At 36.8% G+C, this 15,033-nt stretch overlaps 1 protein-coding gene across 6 annotated transcripts in view; it reads right to left on the reverse strand.

Moving 5' to 3' along the window:
* The window catches only part of RAPH1 (Ras association (RalGDS/AF-6) and pleckstrin homology domains 1), a 178,645-nt gene that overhangs the window by 5,663 nt on the left and 157,949 nt on the right, over nt 1-15,033 (reverse strand). For all 6 annotated transcript variants that reach the window (XM_015868252.2, XM_015868251.2, XM_015868246.2 and 3 more), the window contains 9 exons: nt 7,631-7,708; nt 5,828-5,987; nt 5,194-5,315; nt 4,903-4,968; nt 3,990-4,133; nt 2,675-2,785; nt 1,971-2,069; nt 1,215-1,335; nt 436-578 (listed from right to left, as the gene is read on the reverse strand). In XM_015868252.2, the coding sequence (XP_015723738.1) occupies nt 436-578; nt 1,215-1,335; nt 1,971-2,069; nt 2,675-2,785; nt 3,990-4,133; nt 4,903-4,968; nt 5,194-5,315; nt 5,828-5,987; nt 7,631-7,708 (1,044 nt within the window). The remainder of the gene's footprint in view (nt 1-435; nt 579-1,214; nt 1,336-1,970; nt 2,070-2,674; nt 2,786-3,989; nt 4,134-4,902; nt 4,969-5,193; nt 5,316-5,827; nt 5,988-7,630; nt 7,709-15,033) is intronic.

Below are 15,033 nucleotides of genomic sequence, written 5' to 3' on the forward strand. Positions count from 1 at the left end.
TGTCTTATTTCTAGTTTCTAGGCATACCTGCTCAGTTGTTAGCACCTTTACAGTAGAAAGATGTGGCTAGTTAACAGAAGAAAATCTTAGTGAATTAATTTCATTCATTAGCTTTCAACAGCTGATCTTTTTCTTTATTCTTTACACAACTCTAATTAATAGGATTATTGTGAAGGGCTCCTGCACGCCTTCAAAGACCAAAAGGCTTCTGTGCACACCAATAAAAACAAGAACAGAAGGTTCTATGATTCCCTGAAAAAGTGATTCCTGAAAAAAAAGCCCCAAACCAATTACATGGCAGTGTATGTAAATAACAGAGTAAAAAAAGACAAAAAAGAATAACCCAGCCCCACTCCAGACAGAGGTGGAAGAGGAAACGCTCTGTTTTGTGCATTTTGTTGCATGTTGATTCTCAAACTAAAGTCTTCTTGTTACCTTGCTGGATTCCTCCAGTTGTGTGCCTCGCTTCCAGGCCTCAGAGAACATGGAGCTGACAATACTTTGGGAACGGACATGTCCAGTCGGCTGGGTGTCAGAAACTCCACTGTCAGATTGATTAGAATGATTTGATTGAGATTCTGTTTAAAAGAGAGGGAAGAAACAGCATATGTTTCAGAATATAAGAGTAAAGTCCCCGTGTTTATAATGGAACTCCGTGTGACATTTACTGGTCACACCTGGCAAACATTTAATTCCACCAAGTGACACACTTCTCTCAAACTACTCCGTATGTCCCCATTCACAGCCAGCCCACCAGAGACTGCTGTCTGGACAACAAACAATAACAGAGCATATTTATTCCTGCAGGCATCAGAAGCAGAATCACCGTTTTGAACCTCCAAAGAGATGGTCTCAATTTTTCTCTTTGGGCAGTTACTATTTCCCAATTGCCAGTTTAAAATATGTCAGTCAATAAAGTCTTTTGCAGCATTAAAGCACAGAGCTGGATTTTTCTTTATTTCAAATACATGAAGATAGAGACATCACAAATATGGAAGAAAGCTTCCTCTTCTCAGTATCAGAAAAACACACTCTTTTGGAGTTGAATACAAAGTACTACATGTTCTGAAACACACCACTGCAAGTAATGTAAAACACATTTTGAGATTAATAGTCCATTCCCCCCTCAAATAGCTTCCCTTGCAGTCTCCAAGTATTTGATAATGAAAAAAAGTAATTAAATATTTCTATTAAGAGACAAGTCACATAATTACCTGGCAAACTAGATGAGCTGGAGCCTGACTTGATACTGGAGCTGGACAAGGAAGTCCAGTCGTATGCCGATTCTGTTCTCTTCAGTGCATCTTGATAGTTCATATATAGTTGCTTCCCATACTAAGCAAAATGACAAACAAATTTAACTACTATACAAATTTAACCCTTTTCAGTCTGTTGATCTTCACCTTTGGCTTCTCTTTTCCACTTTTCCCCCTCTCAGAAAAAGGAGAAACACCCAGAGACAAAAAAGCACATCCTCTGTGAAGATTTCACACAGAATCAATTCAGTGCAAATTTCATTTTGATTTACTTAACAGCAGTGGCAGCTTCCTCCCCACAAACTTTTGCATTTTTATTAATGAATTGCTAAAAGAAATAAATGTTTATGCTAGAACAGACAGCATCAGAGCAGCTAGACAGATGCCAGAAATGGGCCAGTGAATCAACTAACACAACCTGGAGATCTTAGAAAACAACGACGCCAAACCCAAAGTCTCTTCCCCACAAGCCTTCTTTTTAAAGTCTATTAAGGGAGTTGGCTAAAATTAAGCCAAGGTATCAGTTCTGTCATTTGACAAATAGGCATATCAGAAATAGAAGGAAAGTGTTTGCTTTTTTTCTAGAGAATTAAACATGGAAGAAGACCGTATAGTTGACATTCAAAACAGTTAAGTTAGATTTAGTACGTGTTTTGCCAAATAAATCTTCATACAGACCATGACAACTATGGAAGACTGGATAGAGGATGTTACCTTAGCGATGCGGATGCCGTTGATCCATTGGTGTAGAGTTCTTACATCATCACAGCAAAGGTACTTGATATACTGGGATTTCTTCTGGATCTGAGGATGCTGCATGAAAACATTAACCATTACCACTATTTCAATAGGTAGGAAAGTAAGGAGAGGTATTTAAGTGCTATGGTTTATAAAGACAAATTTACTGCTGGAAGCTATTGAATGGTAGTGCATGTTAGAAATATTTGAAAGCATTTCAGACAGTAGGGGGAGCTGTTTTACACAGCGACTGGCAGCTTGTCTAGTGAGCATTGACTGCAGGTATCCACCTGTCACTGGGCCTAAACACATGGATTTTATAATGTTTTTTTTATTCGCACTTCTATTTGTCTTTACACTAAGATGTTTCTTCCTTTATAGCATCCCTGCCTCCCCAGGTTGGACAATATGGGTAGGCTTGACACTAATACCTATTTCTGCACAACTCTGAACCTCTGGTCTGGGAAGACAGGAATACCCTGATGTCAGTGCTTCAAAGAGCACTGATCTACTAAATCTGCATTGCTGTAAGGCAGCTACCAAAGATTTTGGTATTACACGTGAGAACAAAAAGAACAGTTCAATAGTCTAGGAGTCATCAGTATGGCCATTTGGAGCACTATGAAAATATTAATGAAGCCATGAGGAGTATAGAGAACAGGCAACAACTATTCCCTTACCTTCAGCACTAAGCAGTAGTCTGTGGGAGCTTTGTATTTGTTCCGGTAGTCCTGCCCATAGTAAACGTTGACATGATCCAGCTGTAGAAAGCACACGAGATCCCGCGAGACCTATTAAGTGCAAAAATACTAATTTACAAAACGTCTATGTAAGAAAACCACAAACCATTCTTGTGTTACGACTCAATACCAGTATAAGGTCTATCATGAGTTTTATCCTGATTCCAACCCTACCAATACAGCAAGGGAATATAGCCATGCATAAACTCTTCCATCAGACCTTAATTATTATTTTTTTAAACCAGGATATTCTTCTTCGAATTCCATCTGTTTTGTGTGTCCGTTTGTTTGTATTCTGCCTCTTAACAACCAATTGCAACAGACTGCTAATAATTACTTAGAGTTGGTATGAGAATGGATTAAACAGGACTGATCTGACTGGGAACTTTAACATCTGCTGTTAATTAATCTCAGTAATAATCAATGTGCCCAAATTCTACTCTGACCACACGTATAATTCTAGTATTTGGCAGTGATGGCAGGGCACAGAATTTCCACAAGATATCTTGTACAGCGATTGCTTTAATGAAATCAAAGGCTTTGAAAAGAACATCCGAGTTCAACTCTAGATTAAGCTAATGTACTGACAGAGCACAGGGACAGCTTCCTCATCACTGACATCAGTGTGGGAAGTGGATTCCCTGCTCTGGGGACTACTTGATGCTATCAAGACCTATGGATTTACAGACAACTTGAACTTGCAGTAATTCACCCTTGATGCCATAATGCATTTTTAGCCATTATTTATTTTCACAATTGAAACATGCAGAATGTTAGCAAACAACATAAAGAAATATTTACCAGTTTCAAAATGCACCATGAGTTGGTCTGCAAAAAATCCCTTTTGAATAAACTAATGAAAGTAATCCAACAAAATTATGCTCACTGATTATGGAGTTGGCCGGGTATTCTACAATTGGAACCCGCAGTGCAACTTGGTCCTTTGCCTAAATTCAAGGTGGGAAGGCAGCTCCACAAATCTTTTTTCTTGGGTGTTTCTGACCATCTAAGCTCAAACTCACTCAAAAAAAACCAGACCCCTGTTGTCTTGCATTTCTAAATAGAGGGTTAGACGATTCATATTGAGTGTCACCACAGTGATTTAGAGTGAATCTATAACTCATTGCACAATAAAGCTGCACTTTTAATTAAAGGATGTAGCTCTGGGCAGGGCACAGCTAATAAGGCTGACTCTTGTGCACAAACGACTTATCAGCAATTAACAAGGCAGGTGAATTCTTTTAAAGTAGCATACCTTTGCCTTCCCCTTAGGAACATAGTAGATTCCTGAAGCTCGAAGAAGAAAATAACGTTTCTTCCAAGACTTCTTACCATCCTCTTTCAGCCACAGAACTCCTTCAATTTCTGGCACAGTTACAGAACTTCCACAGAAACATTCCTGTAGATAAAAAACTGTGGTTTGGAAAGTGAAAGAACGAGAACGTACAGCATGCAGGGTTTTGTTTTTAGATACAGACTGAAAATCTGTATCTAAGGAATGCACACGTAATAAGGAGAGTTCTTTCTCTGCAATATGATCAAGCAGAAGCTCACACTTCAGCACAGGTACATCTCTACAAAAATGTCACAAAATCTTTCTATTTTCAGCTTGTGAATCCTACAATTTATCGTTTGATCTATTTGTTCCACGCTTCCTTTTTTGTTGCCCTTGGTTCCGTAAATTGCTTGGTGTGTTCAATATTAAATAACTTCCTTTTCTTCATTCACTTTTCAAATCCAATTTTTAGTGATCTATTTGAAAATGTCATTTAAATTGTTTTTAACTACTTTGCTTACTAATAAGACTTCACATGGACCAGTCATGAACCAACGCTACAGATTTTCATACACAGTAACCACTTGGAGGGTGCTTAAAAAAGAAATCTGTCATCTCAGGTCAACAGACAAGCAGTAGTTCTCCAGATTTCAACTGTACTTAACAGCCATTACAGGTTGTCAATTTGTCATTTTGGTTGTCAAACAAAATAAAGACACATTTCAGGTAACTTACTTTATATGAAATACAGTGACATTAAAATAGTTATCTCAAATGTAACATTTTCAATTTTCTCAGATCTATTTTCAGATCCACCCATTACGTTCAATAACCACAAAGTTTTAGAGTTTAGTTTCAAATGCTGATGTTCTTTTTGTTTTGGCAGTCTCACCTCTAGCAGCACCTCTTTATTTCTGTCTGCCATCTCAGAGGTTTCTTTTTTCCCCAGAAGATAGTTCTGTAACAAAAGAAAGGTCAGTATTTCTATAGCCATTCTGAAATAAAGCCAAATAACATTTCTCATTTGCATTTCTGTAGGAGTAAGAAGAAAGGTGGCACTGAGACCATTTTTATAAACACACAAGCATCAAAATAGAAATATTGAAATGAACACTAGCAGAAGTATTACTAAATTGCCATCAGACATACACATACATACATTCAACATAAACCTCAGGCTTACCTGGGGATTCTTAAAAAGTGCGTATTTCTCTATCCGTTCCACAAACATTAGTTTGTTTTGACTGTCTCTTGTCCAATTGAGAAGATTTTCAACTAAATTTTCATGATCCTCAAAGATCCTTTCTGCAGCAATAATAGAAGAGCAAACATTTTCATCTCTCACTTTCTGTGAAATAAGCTACACCACAGTTTCATCTGGGAGACAAGGTATGTATGGGAAGAAAATACACTTCAAGACCTACTAAAATGGGGAAGAAATTTACAACACAAACAAACTAAAAAGAACTCAGTCAACATTCAGAAGTGCCTGGCTTAATTTGACACACACACACTCAGTACTCTCACTTCTCTCTATTCAGGTTTATGTTCCCATCAGTATAATAAGCCTGAATAACCCATTTTTTGAACTTGACAAAGCTAACTATGAATACAACAGACTCACATAACAACATCTGAAATGTTATAAGAACAAATAAAGAAAGCAATCACATTTATATGCACTTTGGTTAACAAAGCGCTTGGAGGAGTTTATTAGGTGGCTTTTTCAGCATTAATTTTCTATCTACATCCCCCGTTGCATAAGCATCACACATCAATAGATAAGAATTATAAACAGTTATAAATAAATTACTTACCCATCTGCAACTCAGAGATGGTTTCCACCAATGACCAGTCTAAACTATACCCACAATGTGATTTGTCCATCAGATTGTCTAATACTTGTCTCACTGTCTGCCTCTCATCCACCATCATTGTTTTTGAGCTGTCATCAGACATGTGGACTCTGATCACCAACTATTGAGCAGAAAATCAGAAGAACACGAAGAGGTTCAACTTACCACATTTTCTTCAATTCAAATAAATATATACTATTTAAGATGTTGTTCCTTTATCTAAAATTTTGATAAATAACATAAAATACTAAGATCATTCAGTGTTCTCCTCAAAATGTAAAAATCCATAAATGATGGTTTGTCTCAGAGAAACTGAAGATACTGCTTACGAAGGCAAATAATGGCCTTCCCAATATAAAGTGCACATACTTCACTTGTGGAATTAGAAGAAAAACAAAAACCTTCCTGCTAAAGTGTCCTGATCTGATTAATAAAATATTGGTGTGACAATTTTCTCACCGGTGCAGGTGGCACAAGCACGGATCAAGAACTGCTTTTTCCCTATTTTCTAAAAAATGTTGATCATACATGCAGCATACCTATACTAAATCTTTTTTTCCTGAAGACATTAAGCATTAGTGTAAAAAAAATTTACTTTTAAAGCACAGGGGCTTTTCAGAGTCCACTTTAAAGAGGTCACTGCCCAGAAAGAAAAATGTAGTTATTTTTTCAATTAATAAAAAGGAATAAAATCCAAAGTCAATCAATTTCTCTTGCCAATCATTGTGCTGCTTGCTTCCTGTTTACTCCTTGCTCAGCTGCAAAAGTTAAAATGCAGTAATTGTAATACATTAGTACTACTAATTTTTAATTCTCATCTTCCAACTCAGGACATTTTTTCAGGTTTTAATTTATAAATACTAAATGCAGAAGACAGAATTACTGAAACTTCAAAATTAAAATAATAAGCCTAAATTTGGAGGGAACACCTTAAAAACTTTGATATTACATCAGGTGGTGTCACACTTACTTCACTTTGTAATCTCTCTCTGTAATCTGAAATGCCTGCATTCTGTTTGTCACCAGAATACCCAGCAATATGCGTGTAAAGAAGGGATATGTGAAAAAACATTTTAAGGTGAGAGTGCTTAATACACAAAGACAGTCTCGGAAGAGCTAAATCTTTGTTTCAGCTGTGGGTAGAAAACTATTCTAACAGTGCACCAGCTGCAAAATTTAGTCCTCACTGCACTCTACAAATTCCTGAAGGGAGGCTGTGATGAGGAGGGCTCTGGCCTCTTCTCCCAGGCAACCAAGAGGATCTGAGGAAATAGCAGGAAGTTGTACCAGAGGATGTTTAGATTAGACATATGAAAAAACTTTCTCTCAGAGAGTGGTCAGGCACTGGAATGGCTGCCTGGGGAGGTGGTAGAGTCACTGTCCCTGGCAGTTTTGAAAAGGCATCTAGATGAGGAGCTACAAGATATGGTTTAGTGGCTTGTGGTAGCAGCGGTAATGGGAGGATGGTAGGACTGGATGATCTTATAGGTCCTTTCCAAGCTTATGATTCTATGAAATTCCTTAAGCAAAACATGATTCTATTAGATATGCTAGGATTTTCTGAATGGCATCTAGATGAAAAAGTACATTATCACTCTAGATAAGAACACTATAGTGTTCCTGTTTTCTTTAAGGTATCTTAATGGTAATAGACACAAAGGAGAAGTATTATGCCTGCATTTTCCCAGTTAAATTCTTTTGTTTTTTATTTCCTTTAAAAAAAAAAAAAAAAAAAAAAGCCTCAAAACAGCATAAATAATTTACCTTTTTCACTTGTGCCTCTTTAATCTTCTCTAATGCCACCCTAATCTTCTCAGCTTTCAGTTTAGCAGCCTGTTCCTCCTGTGGGGGCAAGACACACCGAATTACAGTTAAACACACTCCAGGTGAGCTTTTGTGGCTTTAATTTTGAAGCTATCGCACTTGAATACATCTGAAATTTACCCACCTATAATTCCACAATAATTTGTTAGAAGTGATGAAGACTCATTTTTTTAGAAGTGTTACTTTACATTAATGACACTTAGAAATTCTAATGCCATTATCTCCAAAATAACATATTAGAGGTATATATTTTATATATATATAGACCTGGTCTACCTCTATTCTCTCTATTCTAAGTAGCCTAGCACATTATTACCAAGGATTTTACCATATGTATTTAAAGTCATAGTCTTGGACAAGACACATTCAACAAGAGTTCACAACTGGGTGGAACCAAGAGACTTATGGCCAATGGACATGCAACAAATACAACAGCATAAAGAAAGTACTGAAAACAAATCCTTCAAATAAGGTTTCACACTACACCCATGGGTTTAGAAGAATCAGTCGGCAATAAGTAGCCTGGACACTTATTGCCTACTAGTAGCCTAATAAATCTAGGTGCTTGTCCTCTTTGCTTGAATTACTTTAAGATCCATAAAGCAAACAGGCATTCTTTTCTTCAGTGTTCTTTTAAGACAGTGATCTGGTTTTGTTTAAACCAGAAACACGTTAAAAATTCAAGTAAAGTCAATCTGTTCTATCTGCTGTTACTAAAGAAAACCTGCATATCGTGGTACTATCATTACTAACCAGCTATAATTTCTGCAGATTATTTGTTCTATTCAAAATGGAATTGAAATGACGAGTTATGATCACATGTAAGTTTCAGATGTTATAAGTCCTAAAAAGTTTGTTTTTATTGAGGTTAATATGTAATAGAATCATAGTAACAATAAAACCATGAGATCAATAAACATTTTTAAATGAAAAAAAAAAATTCTCTTCATATTATTTTTCTTTTCTAAAAAGATTAAGATTTTTCTCCAGTAGTACAGTCCATCTCAAAATATCCAGCATACTGTATTACTTTGTTGCTTTCTTGAATTAATGCAATTCACAGTTCATTACATGATTAGATAGTTGCTCTTCTTGTAAAAATCAAGATTCAGCTACACTCAAAACCATAGAATTACTTTTTCCACTCCTCAGTGAACTACTAACATTCCCATCAACTGCAAAAGGATATTTCCTCTGCCACTTGTATCCTTACTTAACAGTTCTTACTCCTTCACATCTGTGCCCATACTATGCACTGGAAAGAGACATCAACTAGGTAAGACAGTCAGCTGCCTTTGCAGAAATATAACCTTTGGCAGTAAAAGGAAACAGTAAATTCACGTGAGCAGTAATAATAATGACTTGAGATTCTATTTGGGAACTCAGCTACCTTAAAACATATTTTTACTTAGTCTACAGGGAACCAAAATTCTTATTTATCATAAAAATGGTGTCACAGATCATAGACAGGTTAGATCAGAGTAATATTCCGTTAAAAGAAATATAAAAAACATTGCCACCTAAAATTGTTTCAATGGAAAACACACCTATAGTTCTAAATACTCTTTTTCAACTGTTTCCATTTACAGAAATAATTTATTACCAAAAGCTGAGGTTTAAAATATTTCTAACAGTGACAGCACACATCCATGCACTTTTAAATTCATCAAAAGTTTTTCTAAAGTTTAACACGCATTTTGAGAGACTTGAATTGCAGTTTAAAAAGCTGCTCATTAACTCAGCCATAAACTTTTATTGCTGCACGAAGGTTGACAGCACATTTGGCTTTGCTCTTCATTAAAATCAGGCAGCACAATTTTCCACACCATTTCACTGCACACCTGTGCAATGCAGCTACTGAGAGCTCATCCCAGCAAGAGCACTTTATAGCTACAGAACACAGGTACAGGCAGCAACAACTGAGAGAAAGCAGCAATCAGCTGGGGACCTCTCATATACCTGCACCAACACAACTAACCTCTGTTTATCTCAAAATTCATAATCCATTATCACTCCCTAAAATGCTTTAAGAACAAACAGAATATAAACAGTTCCAAGGATTTACCATCTACCAATTGCTTTTCAGTTCCCACTACATCTACATAAGGATTCAGAGATCAGGATTTCTTATGCTGTGTTACATTTTAACAAAGTCAGTTCAAATTTAAACACAAAGCAGACTGAAGATGGCTAAAGTAAAGAATTATTTTTAGCCAGCTACAAATTATAAAGAGAGGTCTGAATGGAAGAAAGAATTTCTGAAAGCACAGGATAGTCAAGCATTTTAAATTACTTCATTTTGACCTTACAATTAGTTTTAAGACCAATGCTACAGCATTGCTGACACGTTGTTTCAGAAGAACAGGAGAAAGAACTATCTATTTTGATCACTTAAATGACAGAGTAACTACTGGATTCTTCAAGACTCACAGTGACTTATTCTATTCTTAACTGCCGGAGTAGAACCACTCATCCATATTTCCCATGAGAGCCACTCCCAAAACCTCCCCTTCACTTTTAGTACCCGTGATTCGAGTTATGCTGCCAAATGGTCAATAAATGCACATACAAATGGCAGGCAGAACTGCTGCCTAAGTTACGATTTCACAAGTGACACGTACATGTATAAACCCCTGGAATGGCTGATGCATCTGTCTCACAGTGCTGCTGGGACCACAAAAACCATGGGGGAGGTGACCTGGTTGAAAATTAATGCAGCATAAACACTGCTTTTCAGCAGAATTCCCACCTAGACTGGATTGCTTTTACAGTCACGTGTGGCATATGATCATAAAGGAGACACAGAGGTCTAAGATCACAAATCCTGGTGTTTTCTCCACCTCTACAGGGAAAAGGACACTGTTCTAGTAGCAGAACACATCACTACAATTACTACATAAATTCTTTCTTTAAAAGACAACTTCCAGTGTACTGTTATACTTGCATTCAGGCCGTGAGCCTTCACTGGCTCTGACTCTTAATGAGATTACATGGAGTTATGGACCAAAGTGAATCTGCTTTAAATAATGCTTGGCAATACATTTATGGTAATAACTTTTTTATTTTAACATACTGCAGACTAAAGAGTACAATGCCTCAGTACTTTGGTCTTAAATTTTAAGACTTTTAAAATTGTTTTTTAAACAAGAACTCAGCTTTTAGTTATTTTACCCTACACTTTAATATTGAAAAAAATAACTTCAAAAACCTCAAGTTTAGATTTCTTTAATATAATGACAATTAATCTCCTGCCCCAGTTCCAAGTTCAATATGAAATAAAATGTTTGCATTTTGATGTTAAGCATGCAATGTATGTGCTACAGCAGAGCTGACTTTGCACAACTTTAAGTTACTGTTTCTATGTTAGGGGTTTATTTTTTTGTTTCATCACATGCTTTTAAGAGGTCTTTAACTGATCCTTTTTATTTGCCAGGCAGAATAGAAAGAAGGAGGAAAATATCACTGAAAAAGTTCACAGTGCTTAGAAAAGCTAGCAATTAACCAATAAGATGCAAACAGCTAAGTCTACACCTCACTGTAGTTATCATGGAGAATACAAAGATCACAAGATGCATACAAGAAGAAATGTGTTTTATGTCTAATATTCAAATTCTTTCTGTAACATCTTATTTGAATAATTAGATGTATACGAGCAACACCAAAGAACTAGAAGTACGCATCCAGTGTTTGTTTTCCCAGCTATAATCTAGCCTAAGGTAGAAAGAAAACCGCTTGTTTAGCAAGTGATTCTCCTTACTCCGGGGTTTTAACTAAAACAGAAGTTCCTTTTGCCTCAAAACATCAAATTAACATCTCAAATTCTACATAATCCCCGAACCTCAAGACTTTTTTATTAGTCCTATATTTAGCCTGCATCAATCAGAATATCATTGAAGAGCTTTCTGTTTACTCTTCACTAGAACAAGTGTATACGTAATCAGCGCTTGAAGGCAAAAGCTAAAGTACATAAGTTAACAGAACCTTCCCCTGCCCCAACTCAAAGTCAGTTTTAACTATAGCTTTTTATTTCCTGACAAACTCAATAGGATTCATGCAACAGCAGCCATGTTCCTCTTATGAACAATGAACTCGAGTTTGCAGAATTAGCTCTTTACCATTCTCAGACATCTTTTAAATTGTATTTCCACCTCCAAATAACCAAGAATAACCTACAATCGATCAAGGAAAGCAAGAGGGAAAAAAAGACACTATTCTCTTCCAAAGCTCACTTAGTGTTAGAGGGTACAGCACCCACTTCCACAGTGAGAAGCCCACCCTGGCTAAGGTGGTAGGCCCTTTCTCCACACACTGCCCTTTCTCCCTTCCCAACTCAGTACAGCATTTTCTCAAACTCCAGCACAGTTATGGCTCCCTGTCACAGCATTTCTATAGCATTAATAAGCATGGAAAAGTAGTAGGATGGTTCTGGGGATTGTGCCTGAGACAACAGTTCACCTGAAATGTTTAAATTATGATGATGATACAACATACACGAAGACAAGGACACACGAAGTTGCAATTTTTACTTTCTTTTAACTGGAAGGGAGGAGAAAAACTTAGGAAGACCACACACTGTCCATCAATCATTTGAAAAGCAGACAGACCTGTTTTCTCAGTCTTAATAGCTCCCATTAATGCAGGTTTGGTTTGATTCCCCCCCCCAGCCCCCCCCCAAAATCTACACACTCTTCACAAGCTTTTTACTATTAGAAGATCAAGTCCAACACAGACGATGGCTTCTGAAGGAAAAGTGGAAAGTAGCAGTCATTTTAAATGCATCTCAAAGTCACTGTCCCTTACCCAGATCTCTTACAGAGACCTTTCCCTAAGGATAAGAAGAAAGATAAAGATAAAAAGAGATAGACAGCTGTTGTTTATGAACTTCGGTGCAGAAGCATGTCTACAAACCACTCCAGAGCCTCTTGCATTTGATCAAAATTTACAAGTATTTAAATGTTGTGGGCTTATCACTGGTACACAGCTAAGCCCCACACAGCTCCTTATTCACTTCCCCTGAATGGGATGAGGAAGAAAAGGATAAGAGCATAAAAATTCATGGTCAGAGATAACAAGAGCTTAATAGGTAAAGCAAAAGTTGTGTGTGAAATCAAAGCAAAATAAGTTCATTTATTTGTTACTTCCCACCTGCAGGAAGATGTTTAGTTTTTCCCAGGAAAACTGCACTTCATTATGTATAACAGTTAACTGGGAAGGTAATTCCAAATGTCATGCATAGCAGTAGGAGCTGGGGCATAAGGCAAAGGAAGAAGAAGAACATCATATGCCATGAAATAATTAGTTTTGTCCACATCTAAAAATCTGTATCTCTGGGAAACCTATTCTTCCCACTTTACAGGGAATCACAGAATGGTTGAGGTCAGCTTGTTCAACCTGCTACTCAAACAGGGTCACCTACAGCTGATTCCCCAGGACCACAACCAAAAGCCTAGTGAATACCTCCAAGGACTGAGACTCCATAACCTATCTGAGCAACCTGTGCCAGTGCTCAGTAAACCTCACAGAGTTTTCCTGATATTCAGGAAACATTTTGCTTGACAAAATCAGTAATGACTTAAGAGAGGGATAAAAAGAATTGCATTCTCTTACACAGATTCAGTAACAAGCACATCTGAACCAGAGTGACCTGAGATGCCTGAAGACCAATTCACAGCTGATTTGTTCTAAAGTCTGGAGGGATTACATTGTGTAGTAACCAAAACCTACAAAACCAGAGCAATCTGCACTCATAACAAGCTTTCAGGTCAACAAGAGGAGAAAGATGTTACTAGACATTTTCTGAAGATGCTGACATTCATATCTGAAGCTTTACATCACTAAATCACCATCATCTGTCTTCTTGAATGTAGTCTAAGCTTCACACACATCAAAAGTTAAATAACTGATAACTCAGAAATGTGACATGGAATTTTATTTCTTGTTTGCATATCCTTGGCTAGGATATACTCAAGCTCTGAATACTCTCTCAAAAACAGTGTCTGTGTTACTCTGTATTTCATAGCCATACAAAATTACAGATTTCAAATTCTAAAGCTCAGTTAGATGGCTTACTTCCAAACAAGCCTTAAACTTAGACATTAAAGATTAACTGCACTGTTTTCTATATTCTGAAATTTACCTCAGTTATGTATATTCACTTGTTTCAAGGAAAAAAAAAAAAAGAAAGAAAGAAAAAAAGAAGATGGAGTGTAGTAAATGCCATGAACAATAAAGCACAGAACTACATTTAAAAATTAAAAAATCAGCACAATGAAAAGATTTTATTTTTTTTTTATTTTTTCTGATCTTCCCTGTGCTGCAGAAGGAATCGTGTCTAGGCATGGCTGTAATGCAACACAAACCTGGTTCATTTCTAGAATTTTTGAAAGGAGTCACATTATCAGAGGACAAGATTTATATTTGTCTTTCTCCTAATCTCCTAATTGTGAATATAAGGTGTAGAAAAAGGAAGGGGAAGAATACAAGGAACAGTAAGACATAAAACAACTAATTGACAGGCCGGAGACACCAGCATAGAGCTGCAACGTGATCACACATCTAAAGTCTTGTTCCTCAGGATGGCATCTCACATAATGGGGCTTATCTAATGTCACAACAACGTCACTTCTCCACCATAGTTGAAAAGCTATATCACTTTACTTAAGAAACTTCTCTCTACAGCAGGTCAGGTGGGAACCACTAAAGGTATCCACACCAGAACTATATGCTTGATAGTCAGTAGAGGGCTCAGCTGTACTAAGACAATCCTATACTGAATTAACAAGAAATATTATCCTTAGAGTGTCAGGAAACTCATCATAAGCACCTGACTCAAAGGGCTTTGAAGCCCAATAAAACAAGTCAAAGATTTAAAAATTCAAAAAATTAACTTCATGAGTATTGGTAGAATCACTGAGACAATGTAGTTTGCAGACATAAAATCTGATGGACTTGATATTTTGCTTTTTTTTCTTAAACCTGAAGTTCCATGTGGTAACCAATACACATTCAGTATTAAAATAACCAAAAGGGAAGAAATGAAAACATGGAGGTAGAAGAAAATTTATGCTTTCTGTTGCAACGAAGCAAGATCTGCTGGTTTGATGGCTGTTTGCTTTGTTACTGATGCTGAGGGTATGGAAGTGTGTGCGTTGATGGAGTGGGGGAAGCTAACAGGCTAAAGGGAAAGTAGCATAGACTTAAGGTTTAGGAGGAATGGTCACAAAAGAAGAAAACTATGTGGTTTTGTCTGCTGTCTAAATTCCTCTAGAAAAGATCCAAAGACTGTTGTCAAAATGCATGCTGAGCATTCTGGAAAGAATTCCTTAAATAACTAAGGAAGTAGT

The sequence above is a fragment of the Coturnix japonica genome, chromosome 7, assembly GCF_001577835.2.
Source record: "Coturnix japonica isolate 7356 chromosome 7, Coturnix japonica 2.1, whole genome shotgun sequence".
NCBI classification, from domain to species: domain Eukaryota; kingdom Metazoa; phylum Chordata; class Aves; order Galliformes; family Phasianidae; genus Coturnix; species Coturnix japonica.